We start from the raw sequence: 20,256 nt of genomic DNA, 5'->3' as shown, positions 1-20,256 counted from the left end.
CCTCCTTCCCCAGGTATTCAGCCAACACCTCAGTCATCTGTTCTTGCGCTGACTTTCCATCCACTTCTGGCAAACCACGAAAACGTAGCTGCTTCTCCATATGTTTAGTTTCTGCAACTGACATTCTCCCCTTCACCAATCTCATCTCTGTTTGTTGCGTGTCTATTAAGTTCTCCATCGCGTCTTCTACTGTTTTAACTCTCTGCTGCGTTCCTTGTAATTCACTTCGTATCGTTTCCATACCTTTTTTCACTTCTGACAGCTCCGACTTTACTGTCTGTGTAACCTCTTTAACCTCTTTAATCAGCTCCAATTTCGTGTCCTTAAGCTCTTTAATCATATCTAAAAGTTTTTTGTCCAGGTTTTTATCCAGGTTTTCTATTGCCGATTGCCACTCTTTTTTCGACATCGTGGGGCTTGCTTTGGCTCGCTCCCACGACTCTGCTCTCTTCCTTAACTCCGTGGCGTAAAATTAAACGTTTTTCTTTTTCAAATGTCCCAATCTTCTTACCAAAATTAAACTTTAAAGTGTCCAAAATGTCGGGCGTCTTTTCTCTATGGTTTCTCTATGATTTTATAATCCAAAATGGCCTACTTCCTTTTCCGCTGAAGCCGCGATCCTTCCCTTTTCAAAAATGGCGATTCCCTACTTCCTGCCCTCCAGCAAGGGCCGCTTCTCTCCAGCCGCTCTATTGTTATTACGCACTTCCTGTCTACCGTCTTCCCACAGCAGGTCTCGCGATGGTGTCTTTTTCTCACAGCTCCAAAGCCACAGGTATTCAAAACAATAGTCCGATTTCTTTAATAACTTCTTTAAACTTAGTCTCTTTTCAAATACAACTCCTGCCGAGTCTTCCCCTCCTTTTCACTAGTCTGTTGCAGTTTAAAAATCTACTTTTTTTCCTCTCTGTTTTTGTCAATCTGTCCCGTATCGAAAGATAGCGATCTTTACCTTCTCTTCACTTTTCTCGGGTTGTAATCGCTGTTTCGATTTTAAGTTCTCCTCTCAGCTTCTTCCCCCAATCGAAGCTTGGGTATGTAGGTCTTATGCCAGCCGAATTGGCCCCAAAACTGCCGCAGAGATTGTAGCCGACCCGTCGCAAGGTGGGACCTCAAGGATCGGGAGGAGACTCGTTGTGTAGAGCCCCCCCTCGTCCGAGATCTAGCTCACCCTAGGGTCTTGAGCGTTCTTTGCCTGCTCCCCGCCTGAGAGCAGTCGGCCGTGGGCTATTTTCACCCCTCCGGCCGGTTAAAACGGCAGTCCGGTCAGCTCCGCGAATGGAGCTGCGTTAGACCTCCATGAATCCCAAACCGGAAGTCCAATGTGCTGTCAAGGTTTAAGGAGATGTAGAAAAGATTTATTTAACATGCATGTTAGTTAAGTGTCCATATGATGCCTCACATGTAATCTTTCAAGTTTTGAAAAGAATAAAAAACAAATTTAAAACTGTGAAGTTTCTCCCGTGGGTCAACATTTCAAACAACCGTGGTCAAAAAATAGATCTGGCAAACCGCACCTGGTTTGCGGTGCGTAACAAAATCCAATTTTTTTTAATGGCCATTGTCAACCCCTCGCCAACATCGAAAAACACAATTACAGCTGTGACAAACATAATTTCAACAGCAATGATACATGTGATATGCAGACTCTAACCCAAATGCTGCACCGGAAAAACATGTGGGGCTCAGAGGGATGGATCATATCTTTCTCTCTTTTTAATGATCCGAGCCCTTTTTCTTAGTGGTGCCTTATCATGATCGTTATCGCGTGTTTTGCTGTTGGCATTTTGTGAAGTTTCTGCAACCGGGCCTGCTCTTTGCTCCCTGACAAAGAGTTCAGTCAAGGAGCTGAGGGCACCAACAGCCCTATTAAGCCCCTCCATATTTTGTGACTGTGCCTCAATAAAAGCCCTACGATCCTCTCTTGCCTCCCTGATAATGTCCTCGTGCCATCTTGTCTCTGATTCCATGGCTGCACGCCAATGGCTGGTTGCCTCCAGAATTTCTCCACGTTCCTTTCTGTTGTTCTGTTCCTCCCTCTGTGCCTGAGATAGCATTCTCTCTGCAACGTTGGTGAGGACAGAGACGCGCCTGGTTCTGGTGCGCGCCTTTTCTAAGCGCGTAGCTGGAGACAGTTGTGCCGTGGGGACCTGCGGTTGTTCCACTGCTGGTGGATTGTTCAGATCTCCTGTTGGAAAGGACAGTGGTTATGCAAGTAGTAGTTACAAAGGAGTTTGCGGAGGTCACAATTTCAGCTCTTTCCTACCTTGCGGATCCTCTGCGCCCTGTCCTGTCACCTCCGGGAACTCCTCTACCTGAGTTAAATCTGGATCTTGGAAATAAAAGATTTGGTTGTAAAATGAATGAGTTGATCTTCTTCATTCATGCTCACAGAAGTCTTCTTGACATCAGCAGAACGATGTTTACACCAATATTTGCCATGGTAGCCCAACCCCCACAAACATAAATATTTTGAGTCTATAGCCATGTTCCTCATGGAGCGGAGCATACCAGGGCTCATTGGGAGGGCAGCATTGATTGTTGACCACAAGCACCCCACTCTATCTGTATCTTACCATCTGTGGCATTTTCATCCTCTGGATCGGTCATGGCCATGGGGGGTGCTTCTCCGATTGATGTTTCTTGTTCCGTGGAAGAACCTGCAGTAATTGAAAACAAGTGATAGGCTGGTAAACAGTTTATGTACCATGGTTCTCCAGGGGGGGGGGAAAGGGAGGTGACGTTACAGACCATTGTCAGGTTTGGATTAATGCTTGGTGGAAGATAACCCAACCACCTTTGGGATACCTTGCACATTGCTGATCAAGGTGAAGTCCCCCTCTCCTTTCACAGAGCCCTTCTCCGCTGAAACCTGCGCCAGCCCTAGTAAAAAACAACGTTTCCCGCCACTAGTTTGCCTTGAGAAGCGGATTTCCACAATATTGGTTATACGTCCCCATAGGCAGAATAAAAAACACATCCTTGGAAGCATTCCACGCACAAAAGTTAAATCAGGGAAATGCCCCCCCCCACTTGCGCCTCATCCCTCTCCTGCAGTGATAACCCAAACACAATCAATCCGTTGAGCATATCCCCGAAATCCTAAGCAGAAGGAAAAAATGCCCCTGAGACTCCGGGAAAGTTCTGCCCAGGCGGGGCACACTGGAGGGCACAGCGAACCCACCCCAACCAAGGACCAGTCATGTCGGTCAAAACTGCATGCTCACCTGAATCATTGGGAGTGGAAGCGGGGACCGCCTGAAGATGTAGAGTGACCATTGGATGTGTGAATAGTTCCTCTGATCCCTCCCATGGAGCGGGAACGCCATGGTTCGACAGATCTTCCCCCAAGGGGTCGGCATTGCTCACCGACTGCAGGTTAAGACTTCTTGCCACCCTTTGTGGCCGTATGCTTGCATCCCCTCTGAAAATTCTTGCAAGCTGTGCATAGAAAGGGCATGTTGCAGGGGCATTTCCCGATCTTCCATTGTGTGCTGCGACCCTCTTGTACTCCTGTCTCAAAGCTTTTGTTTTTGTCCGGCATTCGAGTGCGGTTCTTGCATGGCCTCTCGCCACCATCTGCTCTGAGATGCGCTCGAAAACATCAATGTTCCTATGACAGAGCAATAGTGCCTCTTGCACCTTCTCCTCACCCCAAAATTCAATGAGGTCCAATGTCTCCTTCTCCCTCCAGGAGACCCCTCTCCCGCTGGATGGTTTTAGTGCAGCCATTTCCTTGAGCAACCGTTGAGCAGTGCGCAGAAGTGGCACAGATCGCAGGAGTTGAATTTCCCGCCCAGCAAATAATGGCACCCCATTGGTCCACAAAAATCACGTGATCCCAGAAGGGGTGAGTTTGAACCTCGTTTGAGGGCACCACCCACTGCCCCAACCCCATTCCCATCCCGAAAAAAGGAGTCAAAATATGTAGATCACACAAGTGGAGATGTCCCAATGCACCTTTGCATCCACAGAACGCAGAAACGTTATGGCCAATTTTATTTTTCATTACTGGAAAATGTCGATGGTGGTTCCTGATTGAATTGTCAAAATGCAGAGAGTTTTGGGTGGAGAGGGGTTGTCACTGAGGAATGAAACGTTTGGTTCATCATGACCACAATCGCTCACCGCTAGGCAAACTTTTTTTTTAAGGGGGGGGGGTTTGGAAATGTGAGGCGCATAACACGAAGTTATCAGGATGCAAAAGACGGGGAGAGAAGAATAGAGATGGCACCAATGGAGATGTACCGCTGAAACGTTAGTTAGCGGGGGGGAAATGGCAGACGAAGCATTTGGGGAGCCGGAGACGCAGACCAATCAGCTTCCGACGACAAGAATTAGCGGGGGGAGAGAGAAGCAAAAAAGGGACAAAAGTGTTCACACTGGGATTTATCGGATCAGCATTGAGTTGGCAGCGGATTATGGGAAAATTCGTGGTATGTCCGCAGTGAGAAAAATCGGGGATAACCCGGACTGACAGCGGCTCCGCGTCCCATGGATGCCTTGCTAATGTGAAAACTCTGAAAACATGGGATGCAAACCAGGGACAGATACGCTGCTAAGTGTGAGTGTGAAATAACTCAATATCGCTTCTTCTATTTCTGAATTTTCCATTCTTATTCCTCCTTTTAAACAGTCCGAATTGTAGAGATCTCTGATCTGTCTATATTGAAACCATCCATAACAAGGAGACAACTCATCTTCTGACTTTATTTTTAACCTTGAATCTTGTATTTGTGTTATCTCCTTGTAAGTTAAACATTGTTGCTCATTATCGACAGTTCTCGGATCTATTACTTCATATGGTACCACCCATGAAGGAATTCCATCTTCCATTTAAACCTTATATTTTTTCCAGATTGTGAAGAGGCTTCTTCAAATATAGTGATGCAAAAACAGAATCTGCCTTTACTTTATCGTACCACAGGTACGCATGCCATCCAAATATTTTTTTGTATCCTTCCAAGGCCAGCAATTTGCGGTTTTTCAACGTTATCCAGTCCTTTAGCCATGTCAGACAAATTGCTTCATAATATAGTCTTATATTGGGCAGCTGCAAACCACCTCTTTCCTTTGCATCCTGCAGCACTTTCATTTTCACACGTGGTTTCTTGCCTGCCCAGACAAAGTCTGATATTTTCCTTTGCCACTTGTCAAATTGTTTGGAATCTCGGATAATTGGAATTGTTTGCAACAAAAACATCACACGTGGTAAGACATTCATTTCCATTTTCTGGGGTTCCTGACAGCAGCATATAACTTATTCTCTGTTCTGTATTTGTTAATTTCTTTCCTGTGAATTAGCAGAAGGATTCAGTAAATCTATTTTCTTTCAACACTCGTGTGATTATTGTCTTCAAATCCAAAAGACCCTCTGTGGGAAAGACAGAGGCTTTCCCAAATAGCTGTCATGGAACAGCCGAGGCTCGCTGACAGCTCTGATTCCTCAGAGGGAGAGCAGCTGGATTTCAGGCCTGTCAGCCACCAGCCAGCCGCAGCTGAACTCTCAGACGGGGAATCCCAGCCTGGAGGCCATGAAGCTTCCCCTCCCCACCCAGAGCTGTCAGTTCAGAGTCAGCCAGCTTCCTGATCCCCTCCAGGATCCCCAGACCCAGGAGAACAACGTCAGCACTGACACCGAGGAGACTTACCGGTCCGATGTAGATCAGCACGCCTCAGAGCTCTGAGCTGATCGGCCTTTCCAGAGGGAGGAGGGACCTCATTAGAGAAAGCAGCTGTTGCAAGCTGACATAAAACTCAAAGCATAAGAGCGTGAGGGAGGGCCCCTTCAGTGCGGCTTCAACGAGTTCTCTGAATTACTGTCTTGTTGCCTGCGCTGGCTTATCAGATTGTTTCTCTGACTACTGACCTTGGCCTGCCTTTGACAATGCTTTTGAATTACGGACTCTGTTTATTCAGCCAACCAAACCACTCCCTGAGTAATAATACACTCAAAATCCTGTTCAACGCAAGTGTTATTTCAGTTATTCAGTATCAGTTTGTGCATACCATTTCTACCATATATCACACCCTTATCAAATATCCATATAACCAGTGGTGCAACCTCTCATAATCCTAACGAAAGCATTCACAAACAGTAATATATCACTGATCACAATTCAGTTGAACATTTCAAGTGCTAGAGTCAAGAAATTCATCTAGTCAGAAAAACGCAAAAAGCACTATTTTGCACTAACTTGGGCAAAAGAGCGGGTTCTCCTGTATAGCCAAAGGAGAAGGGTCCAATCAAAGTCCAAAGGTTAGTATTGCTGTAGAGAAAGGCCTTCAAAATGCTTTACTTGCTCCTAGATTATAAGACCAAAGGACCACTGTGTTGAAGAAACTTCATTCTCAGAAGAACTTTCATCTGTGGAAACAACTGACTTTCTCATATGGTTTCTTTATAATCTAGGAGCACGTAAGCACTTTGAAGGAGTTTCTCTACAGCCATACTAACCTTTGGATTTTAATTGGGCCCTTCTCCTTTGACTATACAGGGGAACCTGCTCTTTTGCACAAGTTCTGAACTGTTTGAGTTTTTTGGACTATTCTGACTAGTTATGAATTTCTTGACTCTCTCACTTTAAATGTTCAACTGAATTGTGATGAGTGTGATATATTACTGTTTATGAATGCTTTAATTAGGATTACAAGAGGTTGCACCACTGACTGTATGGATATTTGATAAGGGTGTGATATATGGTAGAAACGGTATGAACAAACTGATATTGAATATCTCAAATAACACTTGCATTGAACAGGATTTTGAGTGGATTATTACTCAAGGGAGTCATTTGGTTGGCTGTTGGTTTCCTTCAGCCCCCCGAGAGCCTCTCTGATATTTCGGCTTTTGTTATCTGTCAGCAGTACTCTGCAGACACCAGCCCCTGCCTGACGCAGAACAAATATCTTTCATCAAAGGAAGGCTTGATACATGCCAGAGCAGAAAGGCACAAGTTAGTGGCTGGGATTCAATGGGAGCCAATGATTTCTGCCCACAAAGAATGTCTTTCTTATCTCCCAACACACCCGAAGTTGTGCTTTGTGGGCAAAAATCCTTCTGCCCACAGAAACACCCTATTGGATCCAAGCCAGTATGTATAATTCTCCACAGATTGTTTCACAGATAAGGCAGCTGGGTTTGCTTATTCATTCAATGAACTGTGGGCTTTACTTTATAAATACTTCTCAGACTTAAAGCAACATAATTGCTCAAAATAACTTCTTAAGTTAGTGGAATAGGTAAGCAAATCCTGTGGCCTTACATATTTCTGAGTCCGGTCTGATGTCCAGAACATAGCATTAATGAAACATACTTGTTTTCTCCAGATAGCCACTACTAGCGGATGGATCTCACTTGAAAGTCAGTATCACTGTAGCCCTACTGGTTTGTTTTTGTGATTCAAAGACATCTGACATGGGTGAACATAAGCAATCACAAGACACAAAAACATGACTGTTTTTCTCTATACATCAAAATGACTCATGAAGTGGGGCCGTTTTGAATAAAATTGAACTAGTTTGTTGGGGTTTCACAGACAGGTGTATGAAGCACAAAGGTTTGTGAAAAAGCACAATTTGAATCCTCTGAAATGTCCTTGGCAGGCAAGAATGTGCAGGAAAGGAGGGTGTTGTGCACACGAGAGATAAGCTTGGCTGGATGTTAAGCACGTGGCAAAGCACAGAAATGGTAGGGTATGGGAGGCGCAGTAATCCCGACTGCAGGGGTCAGGTCCAGGTCTTCTTTAGACGTCCCAGGGGCTGGCTGTAAAACGAATCTCTGCAGCAGACTTGCAAAGAACAGGAAGAGCTCCATTTTGGCAAGGGTCTCACCAGCACAGATTCGCCGACCTGTAACAGTGCAGATGTGGCAAGGAAGCCCTGTTTATTTAACTTCATTATTATATCATTTGATACGATGCCCCATAATAATTTACCTTAAAGCACCAAACAGCAACTATGAAAGCAGTCTAAAGTTCATAGTGCCTGACAAAGAGCGCCTTGAGTCTAAAAAGCTCACACCCTGAAAATCTAGTTGGTCTCTAAGGTGCTTCTGGACCCAAATGTTGCTAAAGTACATAACAACACAAAAATTAAGAGAACTGAGGAATAATGCTCATCTTGAGAGAACAAGTGGGAAATGACCATCTAGGATGTCATTCTTCCAAGTGAATGGACTTGGATACCTGATCTATTAATTATCCCCACAGTGATAAGTACAAAAGGAGTTACCTGCAGAGAAAGGCATGAAGGCATCTCTCTTTACAAACTTTCCTTCAGAATCAAGGAAGTGCTCAGGGTAGAATTTAAGTGGTTTTTCCCACTGAGATTCATCATAAAGCACGGAGTACAGTAATGGAACAATACGAGTTCCCTGCAAAGTCAAAGTGATGTATTATCCAACAAAATTAGGATGGCTGATCAAGGACATAGCTATAGACAAGCATTCAATAAAAGTTTTAGTAAATGCCATCTCACATAGTGGATTAGCAAATTTCATTGCACGAGGAATTGAAGACAGAAATTATCTTTAATGGAGAATGGAAAATTTAAAGTTCCTGAAGAGAAACAGAACATGATTCAGTCCATATCAGTTGTGTTTAATCCCCCATTATTTCCATTAGACATTTAAACTAGCACTTAGAGTCTCATTACAAATTAAAACAGAACTCAAGTTCTACCTTATCTTTGTAACTGTGTGTCTGCTCCACCCTGTCTCCTGTATTTAAAATACCTAGCGTCCGACAGCTCTGACCACGGGTTTTCACAGGTACAACAGAGCCCCTGATCTTAGCCAAAACACTTAGAGGTGAAGTGCACTGCTCTGGCTGCAATAAGGGCTTGCCCTTGCCACCACCCTGGGAAGATGGTGAGGTCTGCTGGGCCTTGGCACAGAAGGGAAGCAATGAGAAGGGAGGGAAGAGGTAAAGAGGGTCTCTGGTGGAAGGGATGGCATTTGGGCTGATCATTACTTCACATCAAGCTGCTGAAGTATAAGGATACTGTTGCCATGACGACAGACGACTACTCTCATTTTCCTGATTTGCTATGCAATTGTCCTGGAAGTACCATGCTATCAAAGTCAGTGGAAGACTCTGACTGCGGGCTGTTGCAGCACATTACCCCGGTCACGGCCAAGGATAGGCAGCTGCTCTCCACTGTGATCAAAGCCCTGGAGATACAGAATGATGGCCTCATCTGTTGGACCTGTCATGGAGGTGGAAGGAGAGAGGGCCTGCTGTCCTCTTTGCGATTGCACCAGCCCTAGGGTTGACAGGTTTGTTGGGCTCCAAACTGGAGGATGGAAAATGTCTTGGGGTGTGCACTTGGGGAGGGGGGTGTACTCACCGACTTAGACCATTTCTATGGAAAATACCCCAAAGCAGGGGCCTTCCCTTCATTATTGTCATTTCTGGCACAACAATGAAGGGTCTGGAGTGCGCGGGATGGGCCAGCTCTTAGATATCTCCCATTTTAAATAATGAGCATAAGAATGGCTTAACTCTGGCTCTGGCTCTGAAGTTCCTCAGCGTCTCCAAAATATGCTCTTCGTAAAGCATGGTATGCAACAAATGAACAGATGTAAAGAGAGTTAAGAATATAACATAGTTGAGTAAGACTGATCACCTTTGGAATGAAATAGCCTTTTAGAGTGACATCCTCGGTGGTGGCACGTGGCACGTTCATAGGGACAATATTTGCAAACCTCTGAACTTCAAGGATTACTGCATCTGTATAAGGCAGTTTTGATCGGTGTTCAATTCGAGGCTGAGCAGACCCGACCACCTTTGCAATCTCTTCTTGGACCTTATCTGAAAAAAGAAAACAACTAAAATAAACTTCAGCCACTAAAGTTGGACGAAAGCTCCTTGGACTGGAAGAAGTCTTCAAATTTAAGCCAAAAAAAAAGTAGGGTATAAGTATTTTAATAAACAAATACTTAAACTTTGCACAGAGGAGTGGTAGAATTCAAAGAGAAACTACCCAGTTATGGCGATCGTAAAGTCCATTCATCTTATCCTCTAGAAATGGGTCTCATGCTATGCAACTAGTTTTTCAAAACAGACATCAGCAGTGAAACAACAAAAGAAAGTTAATGCTCCTAATGACTGGAAATGAAATGTCCAATAGCATTTGGGGAGCTTCTGGGGAGTAGAGAGAGATAGAGAACAATTTGGAGGCTGTTAGGAAGTTTTAAATTTGGGGCACTGAGGTGTAAAGACTTTAGGGAATAGAAATAGATCCAGAGGAGTTAGCCGTGTTAGTCTGTAGTAGCAAAGGACATCTGACGAAAAGAACTGTGATTCTCGAAAGCTTATGCTACAATAAAATTGGTTAGTCTTATAGGTGCTACTGGACTCTTTGATTCTGGGAATAGAAATTTCACTCTGGGAATCTGATGCTAGGTTTTAAGGTTACAGCAACCTGGAATAAGGCATAAATTACTAAAATGCTTTGATGTACTTACTTCATTTATCAAGTGGAGTCTCAAAGTGGTTTACATCTTCTTCCCTTCTCCCATTTTATCCTCTCAACATCCCTGTGAGGTAGGTAAGGTGGAAAGTGTGTATCTGGCCCAAGGACACTCAGAAAGCTCCCATGACCAGGGCTATATTAACCCATGGCTGGGCTCAAAGGCTTTCGGGTATTTTTGGGCCCCCTCCAGCATTTCACCCCACTACAGCTGACAGCCTGGCCCTCTAACGGTAGATACTAGACTGCAGTACGTAGCCCTATATCCATTTTGAGGGTCTCCTGAACAATTTTATTCACAATTTTTAAAATATTTTATTGCGCAAGTAGAAAAGCACATTTTGGGGGTATAATTGTTCAATACTGTAAAATTTTGAAGTGAATAAAATTTTTATTATTTGTTAAAATATATATAATTCACAAATAATTGTTTTAATATAAAAGACAATTTGTTTCACTTCAATAAGTGACAATTTGTTTCACTTCAGATCTGGGAAACTAAATTGTAATGAGTCTTTCCCAGCAAAGAGTTCGTGTGTTTTGTTTCATTTCCTAAGTTGCAGCACCAGCAGCAGGCAGCAGCAGACAGGCAAACTGAACAGAAAGCAGGGTTGTTCTGATGCCACCACCTCCCCCCCTTCCATTATCCAGCTTGTTTCTCGCCATGTGCACCTGCTGACATTTGCTTTCTTCAGGATCCGTTATTGTTGATTCAGTTTCGTTTTCCCGGCCATGTCGGACGCTCCTCTCCGCAGGTCCGGGGGGAACTGTCTGAGCAGCCTGACCGGGCGGTTGACCCGCGAGGGTTAACCCCCAGGACTCCCAGTGAGGGAGCCTGGATCCGAGGCGCCATGGGAAGAACCCCCTGGAAGTAATGCAGGGGGTAAATTGCCCGCTTGCTCCAACGGAGGCCGGCAGACTTGCGCAGTACTTCGCGTGCTGCCGGGCCATGGAGAACGGCAATAAGCAGATTTAAGGTGAAGACTTGTAAGTAAGCGAATCCCTTCTGATTTTTAAGCGTATGCGAAGGATCGGTGGGAATTGAAGCTAAAAAGGCGCAGACTTCTTCCCCTGCACCGAGTTTCGGAACTTAGTTGGCGCCCCCCCCTAAGATGGCGATGAGAAAGCAGAGCCCAGCAATGAGTAAATCGGTGATGGCGACGTTACAGGGGAAGGGGGAAACTTTGGAAAAGATGGTGAGACGAGCAGTTTTCGATGCTGTGCAGCCCTTTGTAACGAAACTGAATGAAATGGGGCAAAAGGTTGATTCAGTGGAGAGCGAGGTGAAAGCCATTAAAGAAACAGCGACCGGAGCAGAGCAGTCTGCGCACGAGAACGCAGTACTCATGAAAGCAACAAGTAAGGAAGTGAAGCTTTTGGAGAATCAAATAATAGGATTACAAGTGGACCGTGCCCAAACGGTATTGCGTCTTCAAAATGTAAAAGAAGAGCAAAGTGAAAATTTAAAAGATTTGGTGTCTGGACTTTTGGCGCAATTCGCAAAGGCAACTAAACAAGAGTTAAAAAGCGATATTTTGGAAGTCCGGCGGACATCTTCAAAGTATGCAATGAAGCGGCAGCTGCCTCGCGAGATTATTATTGACTTTTCATCTAAGAAGACTCGGGACACCATCTTAGACAATTCATATAATGTGGACTTGGATTATTTGGGCAATAAGGTTAAAATATTGAAGGATGTTCCATTTTTGGCTCATAAAAGAAGATTCAAGTATAAAGGACTTGCGGCTTTCTTGAGGAAATGTGATATAAAATATAAATGGCTGTTTCCAGAAGGCGTCTGGTTCAGATATAAAGATCAAACTTACAAGATCACATCGGACGCACAGCTGACAGACTTTTGTTCAACCATCAGGAGTTTCAGCAAGAAGAAAGTTTGAAGTCTGAAGGGGAAAGTGGGGGGGAGGAGAGAACGAGCGCAGCTGTTGCAGCTGCGCAGAGAGAATTGAGACCGAGACGCAAGGGGGGGGGAGAAGTCCTGATCCTGAATATAATCTGTATTGTATAAGACCTACCAATCTGATAGCATATTAGAAAGTTAACTTTTAAGAAAAATTGCAGCATGAAGGGAATACAAGACAAGTAGTGTAGTGTTTGCTGTTTGTATGTTGATTTTCCCTTTTCCCAGTCCTCCCTTCCCTTTTTTCCCCCTGCCCTTTATACTTTTGTAGTCTTCTGTAGTTTTTTTATGTTAGATATTAAAAAATAATAAAAAAAACTTTTAAAAAAAAAGGATCCGTTATTGTTGTTGTGTGTGTAATATAACTGAGAAAAAACTGGCTGATTTGAGCTAGAAGATGAAAGGAGCTGAGAGCTGGATCCTTCCAAGTGATGAACACTGGCCATGTGGAAGTTGGAGATCTGAACTGTGAAAGGCATAATTACTTCTCAATAAGCAGAACTTTCTGAGACAGAGAAGCTGCCTAAACATGAGCTCTAATTCACGCATGTACAACAGGAGGGGTAGCGGAATTGCATTTTTATCCAGTTCCTTTGTTTTCATCCTTCCTTTCCTTGGTGCTGTACTTCATAAATCTTTTTAAAAATTCCTAAAGGCTGGCAGCTGTTCTCTGTACCACGTAGACTCCCACTGCTCAGTGATACCTAAAACAGGGCTGGCCTGTTGGCAATTTGCTGATCCCCCAGTGGTGCATAATCAACTTTATTATAGCACTAGCAACAAAGCCCATTGTGGGGAAAAATACAACGGGGTCTAGAAAGGGGAGGGTGAACAGGTAGGCATTCCCTGCTCCTTTGTCACTGATCCCAGCTGCATGAAGGCGGCGGGGGGACGGGGGACGGGACATGGCCACCTCCTCTGCACCTTATCCCGGCCGAGTGAAGGGGGGTGGGCATTGCCCCCTGCTCTTTGCCTGATCCTGCCCAGGTGAATGGGGAGCGAGCATTGCCACCTGCTCCACGCTTCATCCTGGCCACATGAAGGGGGGATGGGCAATGTCATCTGCTACATGCCTGATCCTGGCTGGGTGAAGTGGGGGTGGGCTTTGCCACCTGCTCTACTCCTGATGCCAGCTGGGTAAAGAAGGGACGGGCATTGCCATCTGCTCCGTGTCTGATTCTGGCAGGTTGAACGGGGTGGGAGCATTGCCTCCTGATCCATGCTTGATCCAGACTAGGTGAAGGGGGGCAAGCACTGCCTCATGCTCCGCTTCTGATCTCGGCCGGGTGAAGGAGGCGGGCATTGTCACCTTTCCCTCGCCTGATCCCGGCAGGTGAAGGGGAGTGGGCATTGCCAACTGCCCCACTCCTGATCCCTGCCAGGTGAAGTTGTGGGTCTGCATTACCTCCTGCTCTGCATCTGATCTTGGCTGGGTGAAAGGGGATAGGCACTGCCTCATGCTCCACTCCTGATTCCAACTGTGTGAAGGGGGCGGGCACTGTCACCTGCTCCTCGCCTGATTCTGGCTGGGGGACAGGGGTGAGCATTGCCACCTGTTCCACTTCTGATCCTGGCTAGGGGAAGTGGGAAGGCATTGCCACCACCTCCACACCTGATTCCAGCTTGGTGAAAGTGGAGGTAGGCATTGACATCTGCTTTGTCCTGATGCCACTTCGATGAAGGTGGGGTGTGGTCGTTATCACCTGCTCCACTCTTGATCTCTGCTGGGAGAAGGGGGGAGTGGGCATTTTCACTTGCTTTGCTCCTGATCCAAGCTGGGTGAAGAGGGGATGGGCATTTTCATCTGCTTCTGTCCTGATCCCAGCTGGGTGATGGCAGTGGGTAGGCGTTGCACCTACTCCACTCCTGATTCCAGCTGTGTGAAGGTGGAGGGCGGTAATTGCCCCCTGCTCCATGCCTGATCCCAGCTAGGTAAAGGGCTGGCAGGCATTGCCACCCGCTTTGCTCTTCATCCCAGCTGGTAGAAGGAGCTTGAGGAACTTCAGGGTTAACTCCTCCACTCCAGATCCCAGCTGGCTGAAGGCAGGGGTTGGGTACTGCTACCTTCTTCACTCCTGATCCCAGCTGGGTGAAGGTGGAGGGCAGGCATCATCACCTGCTCTTTTCTTGATCACAGCTGGGCGAAGGCAGGGGCAGGCATTGCCACCTGCTTCACCCCTGATCCCAGCTAGGTGAAAGTGGGAGTTGGGAATTGCCATCTTATTTGCTCCTGATCCCAGCTGGGTGAAGGGCAGGGAGGCAGGCATTGCCACCTGCTCTGCTCCTGATCCCAGCTGCTTGAAAACAGGGGACAGGCATTGCCACCTGCTTCACTCCTGATCCCAGCTGGGTGAACATGGAGGGCTGGCATTGCTACCTGTTCCTCTCCTGATCCCAGCTGGGTGAATGCAGGGGGCAGGCATTGCCTCCTCTTTGCCCCTGATCCCAGCTGGGTGAAGACAGAGAGCAGGTATTGCCACCTGATCTGCTCCTGATCCCAGCCAGATGAAGGTGGGAGGCGGGTATTGCCACCTGCTGCGCTCTGGATCCCAGCTGGGTGAAGGCAGGGGCGGGCATTGTCACCTGCTCCACGCCTGATCCCGACCTGGGCTTTCTGCCATGGCGTGCTCTCTGGAGATCCAGCTGCCTCATTTGGGCTTCCCTCCACAGCAGTGCCCTCTGGTGGCGCACCAGGTTAGGAAGTGAGTTGTCTTGAATATGCTTAGCATTTTATATAGTAGGATAAGCTTTTGAGAATCGGTGGGCTCAGACTTACCTGGGCCCGGGGTTGCTGCCGTCGCTCGGGAGGGCGGCGCGCGGTGGCTGCCGGGCTGCGGGGCTCGTCGGGCTGCCCCGGCGAGCCCCGGCCAATCGATTCAAACCTCGGCCGCCCAATCAGGGCGGCCGGGGGGTTGGCCCGAAGGGAGGGGCCGGGCAACGGACGGCAGGCCCGCAGTCTTCCCTCTGGTCCGGCCCCTCCCTATTTAGCCCCGCGGCCGCATCGGCTCCTCTCCAGTCGCCGGCGGAGTCCGATCACCCACCCACCTCTCCCATTAGGTTGAGTTCATTTATTCTCTCGTCACAACGATGTAGGCGGTGGGCATCGGGGCAGATCTCGTTCGGGGGGGCCAGGGCCTGCGCGCCCAGGCCCTCTAAGGGGATTCCCATAAGGGATCTTGGGGGTGAGCTAGGGAAGGGCCTGCCCAGCTCGGGGGCGGCCAGGAGAGCTCACTCCCAGGTGGCAGGGGAGGCCACTCAGGGGTGCACACCCAAGTGACTCCCCCCATATGCCACTCCTTGGGTCCCCCCCTCAGCATGGCTGAGGGGGGTGGGTTCCGGCTGGCAGGCGGGCCAGCCGATGCGCTTTGGGATCTGCCCCTCATGCTGCGCCAATGCTCCTATTGTTATGTTAATAAAGTTGTGGCCTGTTTTACCCCAACTCTGGTGTGGTCTTGGTCATTCTGCGCGCCGCCCTCCTCACTCTCAGCATAGGCGGCAACCATTGCTCTCTTCGTCAGATTGCATCTGCTACTGTGCTACTGGACTCTTCACTATTTTGCAACTACAGACTAATATGGTTAACTCCTCTGTATCTCTGTAAATTGTGTTCCATGATGTTGCTTCCAGAAAAACTTGGAAATGACATAGGGTAGCTCTTAGATTCTCTAGAAACTTGATTCCTAGAGCAACCATAGCCTGTGACAGCATCATTTCCTTCAATCCATCAGTGTAAAACATGATGAAATTTACAGGCACATTGAGAAAATGTTACATCCCCTCTTTTTTCCCATCAGTCTGAAATGTTTTCTGCTAAGGTCTGGTGACAAACCTATTTTCTGTCTAACTTGTTCCCTAAAGAGATCATCGTCGTTTGATTGCAATTTTCTCATTTGTTAGCAGAACTCCTGAAGTTCTCCAGAAATTTGAAATCCGAGGTACTTCATGCAATCATCATTGCCAGTGCCAAAGTTCTCATATGTTCTCACAAAATTAATTAAAATGCTTCTACCTCACTACCTTTTTGAAAATTTGGGAACCTATTTATGTGTATTCTGCAAGTATTATTGTGTGCTTCTGGTATCCCTACCTCAGCCTGTACCTTATTTAATCTAATTGTACCTTCTGTGCCCAATAGGATTGCCAGTCCCCTGCTGGGGGTGGGGGATCCCCTTCTCCCACCCCCACCCCCACTTAGCTGACTGGTGGGGGAAAGGGCAGGGGAAAGCACCTCTGGGAGCGCTCCTGGGCAGCACAGCACACTCCCACATGCCACAACTGCCCAAAGTGGGCCCAGATTGGGCCCAAATTTGCCCAGATCAGGCCAAGATTGGGCCTGAAGTGGCCCAAATGGGGGCGCTGCAGGCCGCAGCAGCACTCCCGTGCTCTGCAGTGGCCCAATCCAGTCTGAAACGGCCCAAATTGAGGCCAAATCAGTCTGGATTGGGGCTAAATCGGCCCAAATCAGGCCCGAATTGGGCCATTGCAGAGAATAGCAATGCTTCCGTTCTCTGCAGCAGCCTGATATGGGCCAGATTGGCCCAGTAAAGGCCCAGGTCAACCCCCTGTGGAGTGCAGGTGCGATTCCAGGGTGGCCTGTGACCTGTGCGATGACATCACTTCCCAGATGTAATGTTATGGCGCAGACCAGGAGTGCACGTGTGTGGGAAAAGAAAAAAAAGGAAAGGTAGGTGCCAGGCCTCAAGCTTTCTGGCCGGGGTTTTGATAAACCTGGCAACCCTGCCCAAGCCTGCCTTTCTCTCGGAGCCGGGGGTTCCCAACATTCTGCCTGTGGACACCATTGTGCCCACTTACACCTTTCCTTGTGCCCACCACGTGTTTTTAAAAAGTGGGTTGGGCCAAGTGGAGCTTTCGCCAAGCATGGCTTGTGATTGGCCATTGGTGATATAATTGACTGTGCGGATTTTTAAAAACATTACTTTGGCAGAAGTTGCTTCCATAGCACAAGAATCTTCACTGTGTGACTGAAGGTAAGCTGTAATAACCATTTTGTGACTGGTGCCACCTCCTGCAGAAGCCATTTTGTGACAGCCATCTTGTGGCTGTGCCTGTATCAGAATTCCAAATGGGCCCATCGACTTCAAAAGGCTGGGGCATTTCTGCCAGTTTTGTCTGTTTGTCTTGCTACATTCTAGCCAGCTCTATAGCTTGTTATATTTTAGCCTGTTCTTGTGGTATTTTAGCAGTTTAAAACTCATGTTGTCTCTGTTCACTTCATTCTTTAAATTTTAACATTTCCAATTCTTTTTCTATACCTTCTAAAGATCCTTGATCTCCTGAAGCTGAGGGCAAAATTTCCTGTGCCTCAGATTCCACTCAACTTTTACTTTTCTTTGTACCCATTTGTTCCACATTTTTACCTCAGAATTACTCTTCTATCCACTTCTATGAGAATTTTTTTCCTTAAATAATTTCCTAGTACCAAGAAACTCCCAATAAAATGTTCTTAATTTAAAAATCCTTAATTTTATGTCAGTTAGGACTAAATTACATGACTGCCTCCTCTTTTATTGTAGTGATTACAAAAGGGTGGGGAAAGACCCAGAAGGGATGTATTGTGAATAGCTGACATCACTTGACCCTTTCCCTCCTGCCAGTTTCCAGGCTCAGTCTGGCAACCCTAGTATAATGTCCTACACTCCACCTCCCAGAGCAACCATTTTCTCCAGGGAAACTGATCTCTGTAATCCAGAAATCAGATGTAATTCAAGATTTCCAAGCCCCACCTGGAGGTTGGCAACCCTAGCAGAGAGGGAAGGAAGAAGATAAAGAAGTCAAAGAATAAACGTAAGGAAGGAGCAGCATCACAAGACAGATGACCGATGAAGAGTCAGAGTCTTTTCTCTCCAAACACCCACCAGACCTGTGAAGTCGGCAGATTTTGCTTTCCAGGCTACATCTAATATGTCTGTACAGAGAGTAAATAACCTATTGTTCCAATAACAATAACAATTACTAAAAGTATAGAAATCCCAGCTGGTTTGGTAGGCTGTTCTCTTGTAAATCTAAACTCCTAGTTGTGCATTCACATGCAAGTGTATTTCAAAATATAGGTTTGAAAGGTCCACCTGTTGTTAGTTGGCATGTTTAGAGACTGTTACCTCTTGCTGTTGGATTAGAAAAGCATCAATAAAGGTCCTCTGGTCATTCACGTCCAGTTCTTTGAGGCGTTCTATGAAAGTGTCCTGTATGAAGTTGTACAATTCCATCTTGTTCTTAATAACAATCTTGCGACCCCCGAAAAGAAAGCCCAGCGCAGGAAACATTTTCTACAGCTAAAGGAATAACAGATAAGAAAGGGAAAAATTAAGAAAGCACCAAGGCTAAATGGTGAATCTTAGGCAAAGTTTAAAGAACTTTTTAAATTAAAATATTGTTGCTTCTTTTCTCAGAGAATGAATTCAGAAGAATTAACCCCCCTTCATTTTAGTGCTGTATTCTGTGATCCAGCAACCCAGGCCTTCCTTAGTGGTTGCCCAACCAAATACCAACTGGGTCTGATCCTGCTTAGCAGTCATGAATTGATGAGGTCAGGCTAGCCTGGGCCCATTTATAGCTATTAAAATTCCAGCCTCAATCACTAAATGGAAAGTAGGTACCATAAATTCCTAGGTAGCTGTTTCATGTTATGCCCCAGAAGAGCTATCAGTGGTGTAAGCTGTATATTTATTTTCACATCTCTTAACCCTTCCTGAATCATATTAATGTATCGTGATCCGCCCTGAGCCCGCTGTTGTGGGGAAGGCGGAGTATAAACCCAATACATTCAATTAAATTAAATGTAGATTTTTTTAAAAAACTGTTTATTTTTATTTTTTCAAATTTTTTTAACAACAGTACATAAACTTTTAACACCAAACTATTGAACATTGTAGCTACTATGCAAGATATTAAGATAAATCACTTAATATACAAAGTTATGTGCCATATACTATTAATATAGGGAAAATCCTTTTTTTTTTTGTACAGAACTATTGCTATAAGCATAGTTAGTTACATATTCAAGAAAGGGGGACTAAGTTTCTATATATGAAGACTGATAGTTGGGATTATTCATAGATGTTAACTGATTTCATGTAGGATTTAACAATACAACAGCCCCTCCAGAATTGTGGGAGGGAGTCGTTATGTTTCTCAAATCTCCAGTACCAAACTGAGGAGTTTGTAAACATTTTTACTAACCTATATGGTATAAGGTACCATCTATACATCACCTTTAGGCCGTTCTCTCTAATCACCCCGTATTTTTGTATACTAGTACACGTTTTAAAAAATACTTGACTATATCTTATCTGGGACTTCTGACTTTACCGCTCTTGCTCATCTTTCGCAATAGATATGCCTAGAATTGTCCTGTTCAAGCAGGCTATGAATAGTTGAAATATTCCCAAGGCTTTATTTTCTCTTCCTTAAAGGAAACTATCTTTCCAGACTTGCCTTTGTCCATAATGCAAATTCCCTGAAGATGTAAGCTGGACTAAACTTCTTACTGTTCATTACCACTATTAAAACTAAAAAAACTTCCCATCAACTATTTTATCTGATAGTCCCAGACTTGATCCAATACCAGTGTGATTATATCACCTCTGCTTTCCTTCTGTCATGTCTGTAACCCCTACATCCATGTCATTGTTCTAAGGGATGCTAATTGCTAATACTGTGTTTTGATTTACATCCATGTCATTGTTCTAGGGGATGCTAATTGCTAACACTGTGTTAATTCGATTTCATATTGCAAATGCTATGTGCATCACTTTCGTTTCTCCCTCTCCCAGCCTGAGAGTGCAGCTAGGTAATCTCTTCCTCTCACGGAACTGACCTTGTAGTGTCTGAAATGTTACCGTTTC

General features: G+C 45.8%; 1 protein-coding gene and 1 pseudogene across 2 annotated transcripts; both read right to left on the bottom strand.

Moving 5' to 3' along the window:
* Positions 1–1,334: 1,334 nt before the first annotated feature.
* On the bottom strand, positions 1,335–5,922 carry LOC129341823 (uncharacterized). 2 transcript variants are annotated; one of them, XM_054997150.1, is made up of 6 exons: positions 5,652–5,922; positions 3,228–5,293; positions 2,809–2,883; positions 2,577–2,660; positions 2,267–2,332; positions 1,335–2,188 (listed from the first exon to the last, which is right to left on the bottom strand). In XM_054997150.1, the coding sequence occupies exons 2-6, from the start codon at positions 3,730–3,732 to the stop codon at positions 1,686–1,688; spliced, it is 1,233 nt and encodes a 410-aa protein (XP_054853125.1). In that variant the 5' UTR covers positions 3,733–5,293; positions 5,652–5,922; the 3' UTR covers positions 1,335–1,685. The 2 variants fall into 2 exon arrangements, with proteins under 2 accessions (XP_054853125.1, XP_054853134.1); XM_054997159.1 differs by lacking the exon at positions 2,809–2,883.
* A 1,741-nt stretch (positions 5,923–7,663) lies between these two features.
* The window catches only part of LOC129323892 (cytochrome P450 2K1-like), a 79,417-nt pseudogene continuing 66,824 nt past the window's right edge, over positions 7,664–20,256 (bottom strand).

Source organism: Eublepharis macularius, chromosome 1 (genome assembly GCF_028583425.1).
Source record: "Eublepharis macularius isolate TG4126 chromosome 1, MPM_Emac_v1.0, whole genome shotgun sequence".
In the NCBI taxonomy this organism is placed as follows: domain Eukaryota; kingdom Metazoa; phylum Chordata; class Lepidosauria; order Squamata; family Eublepharidae; genus Eublepharis; species Eublepharis macularius.
Note: the sequence above shows the minus strand (reverse complement) of the source record. Positions and strands in the feature narration are given on the sequence as shown.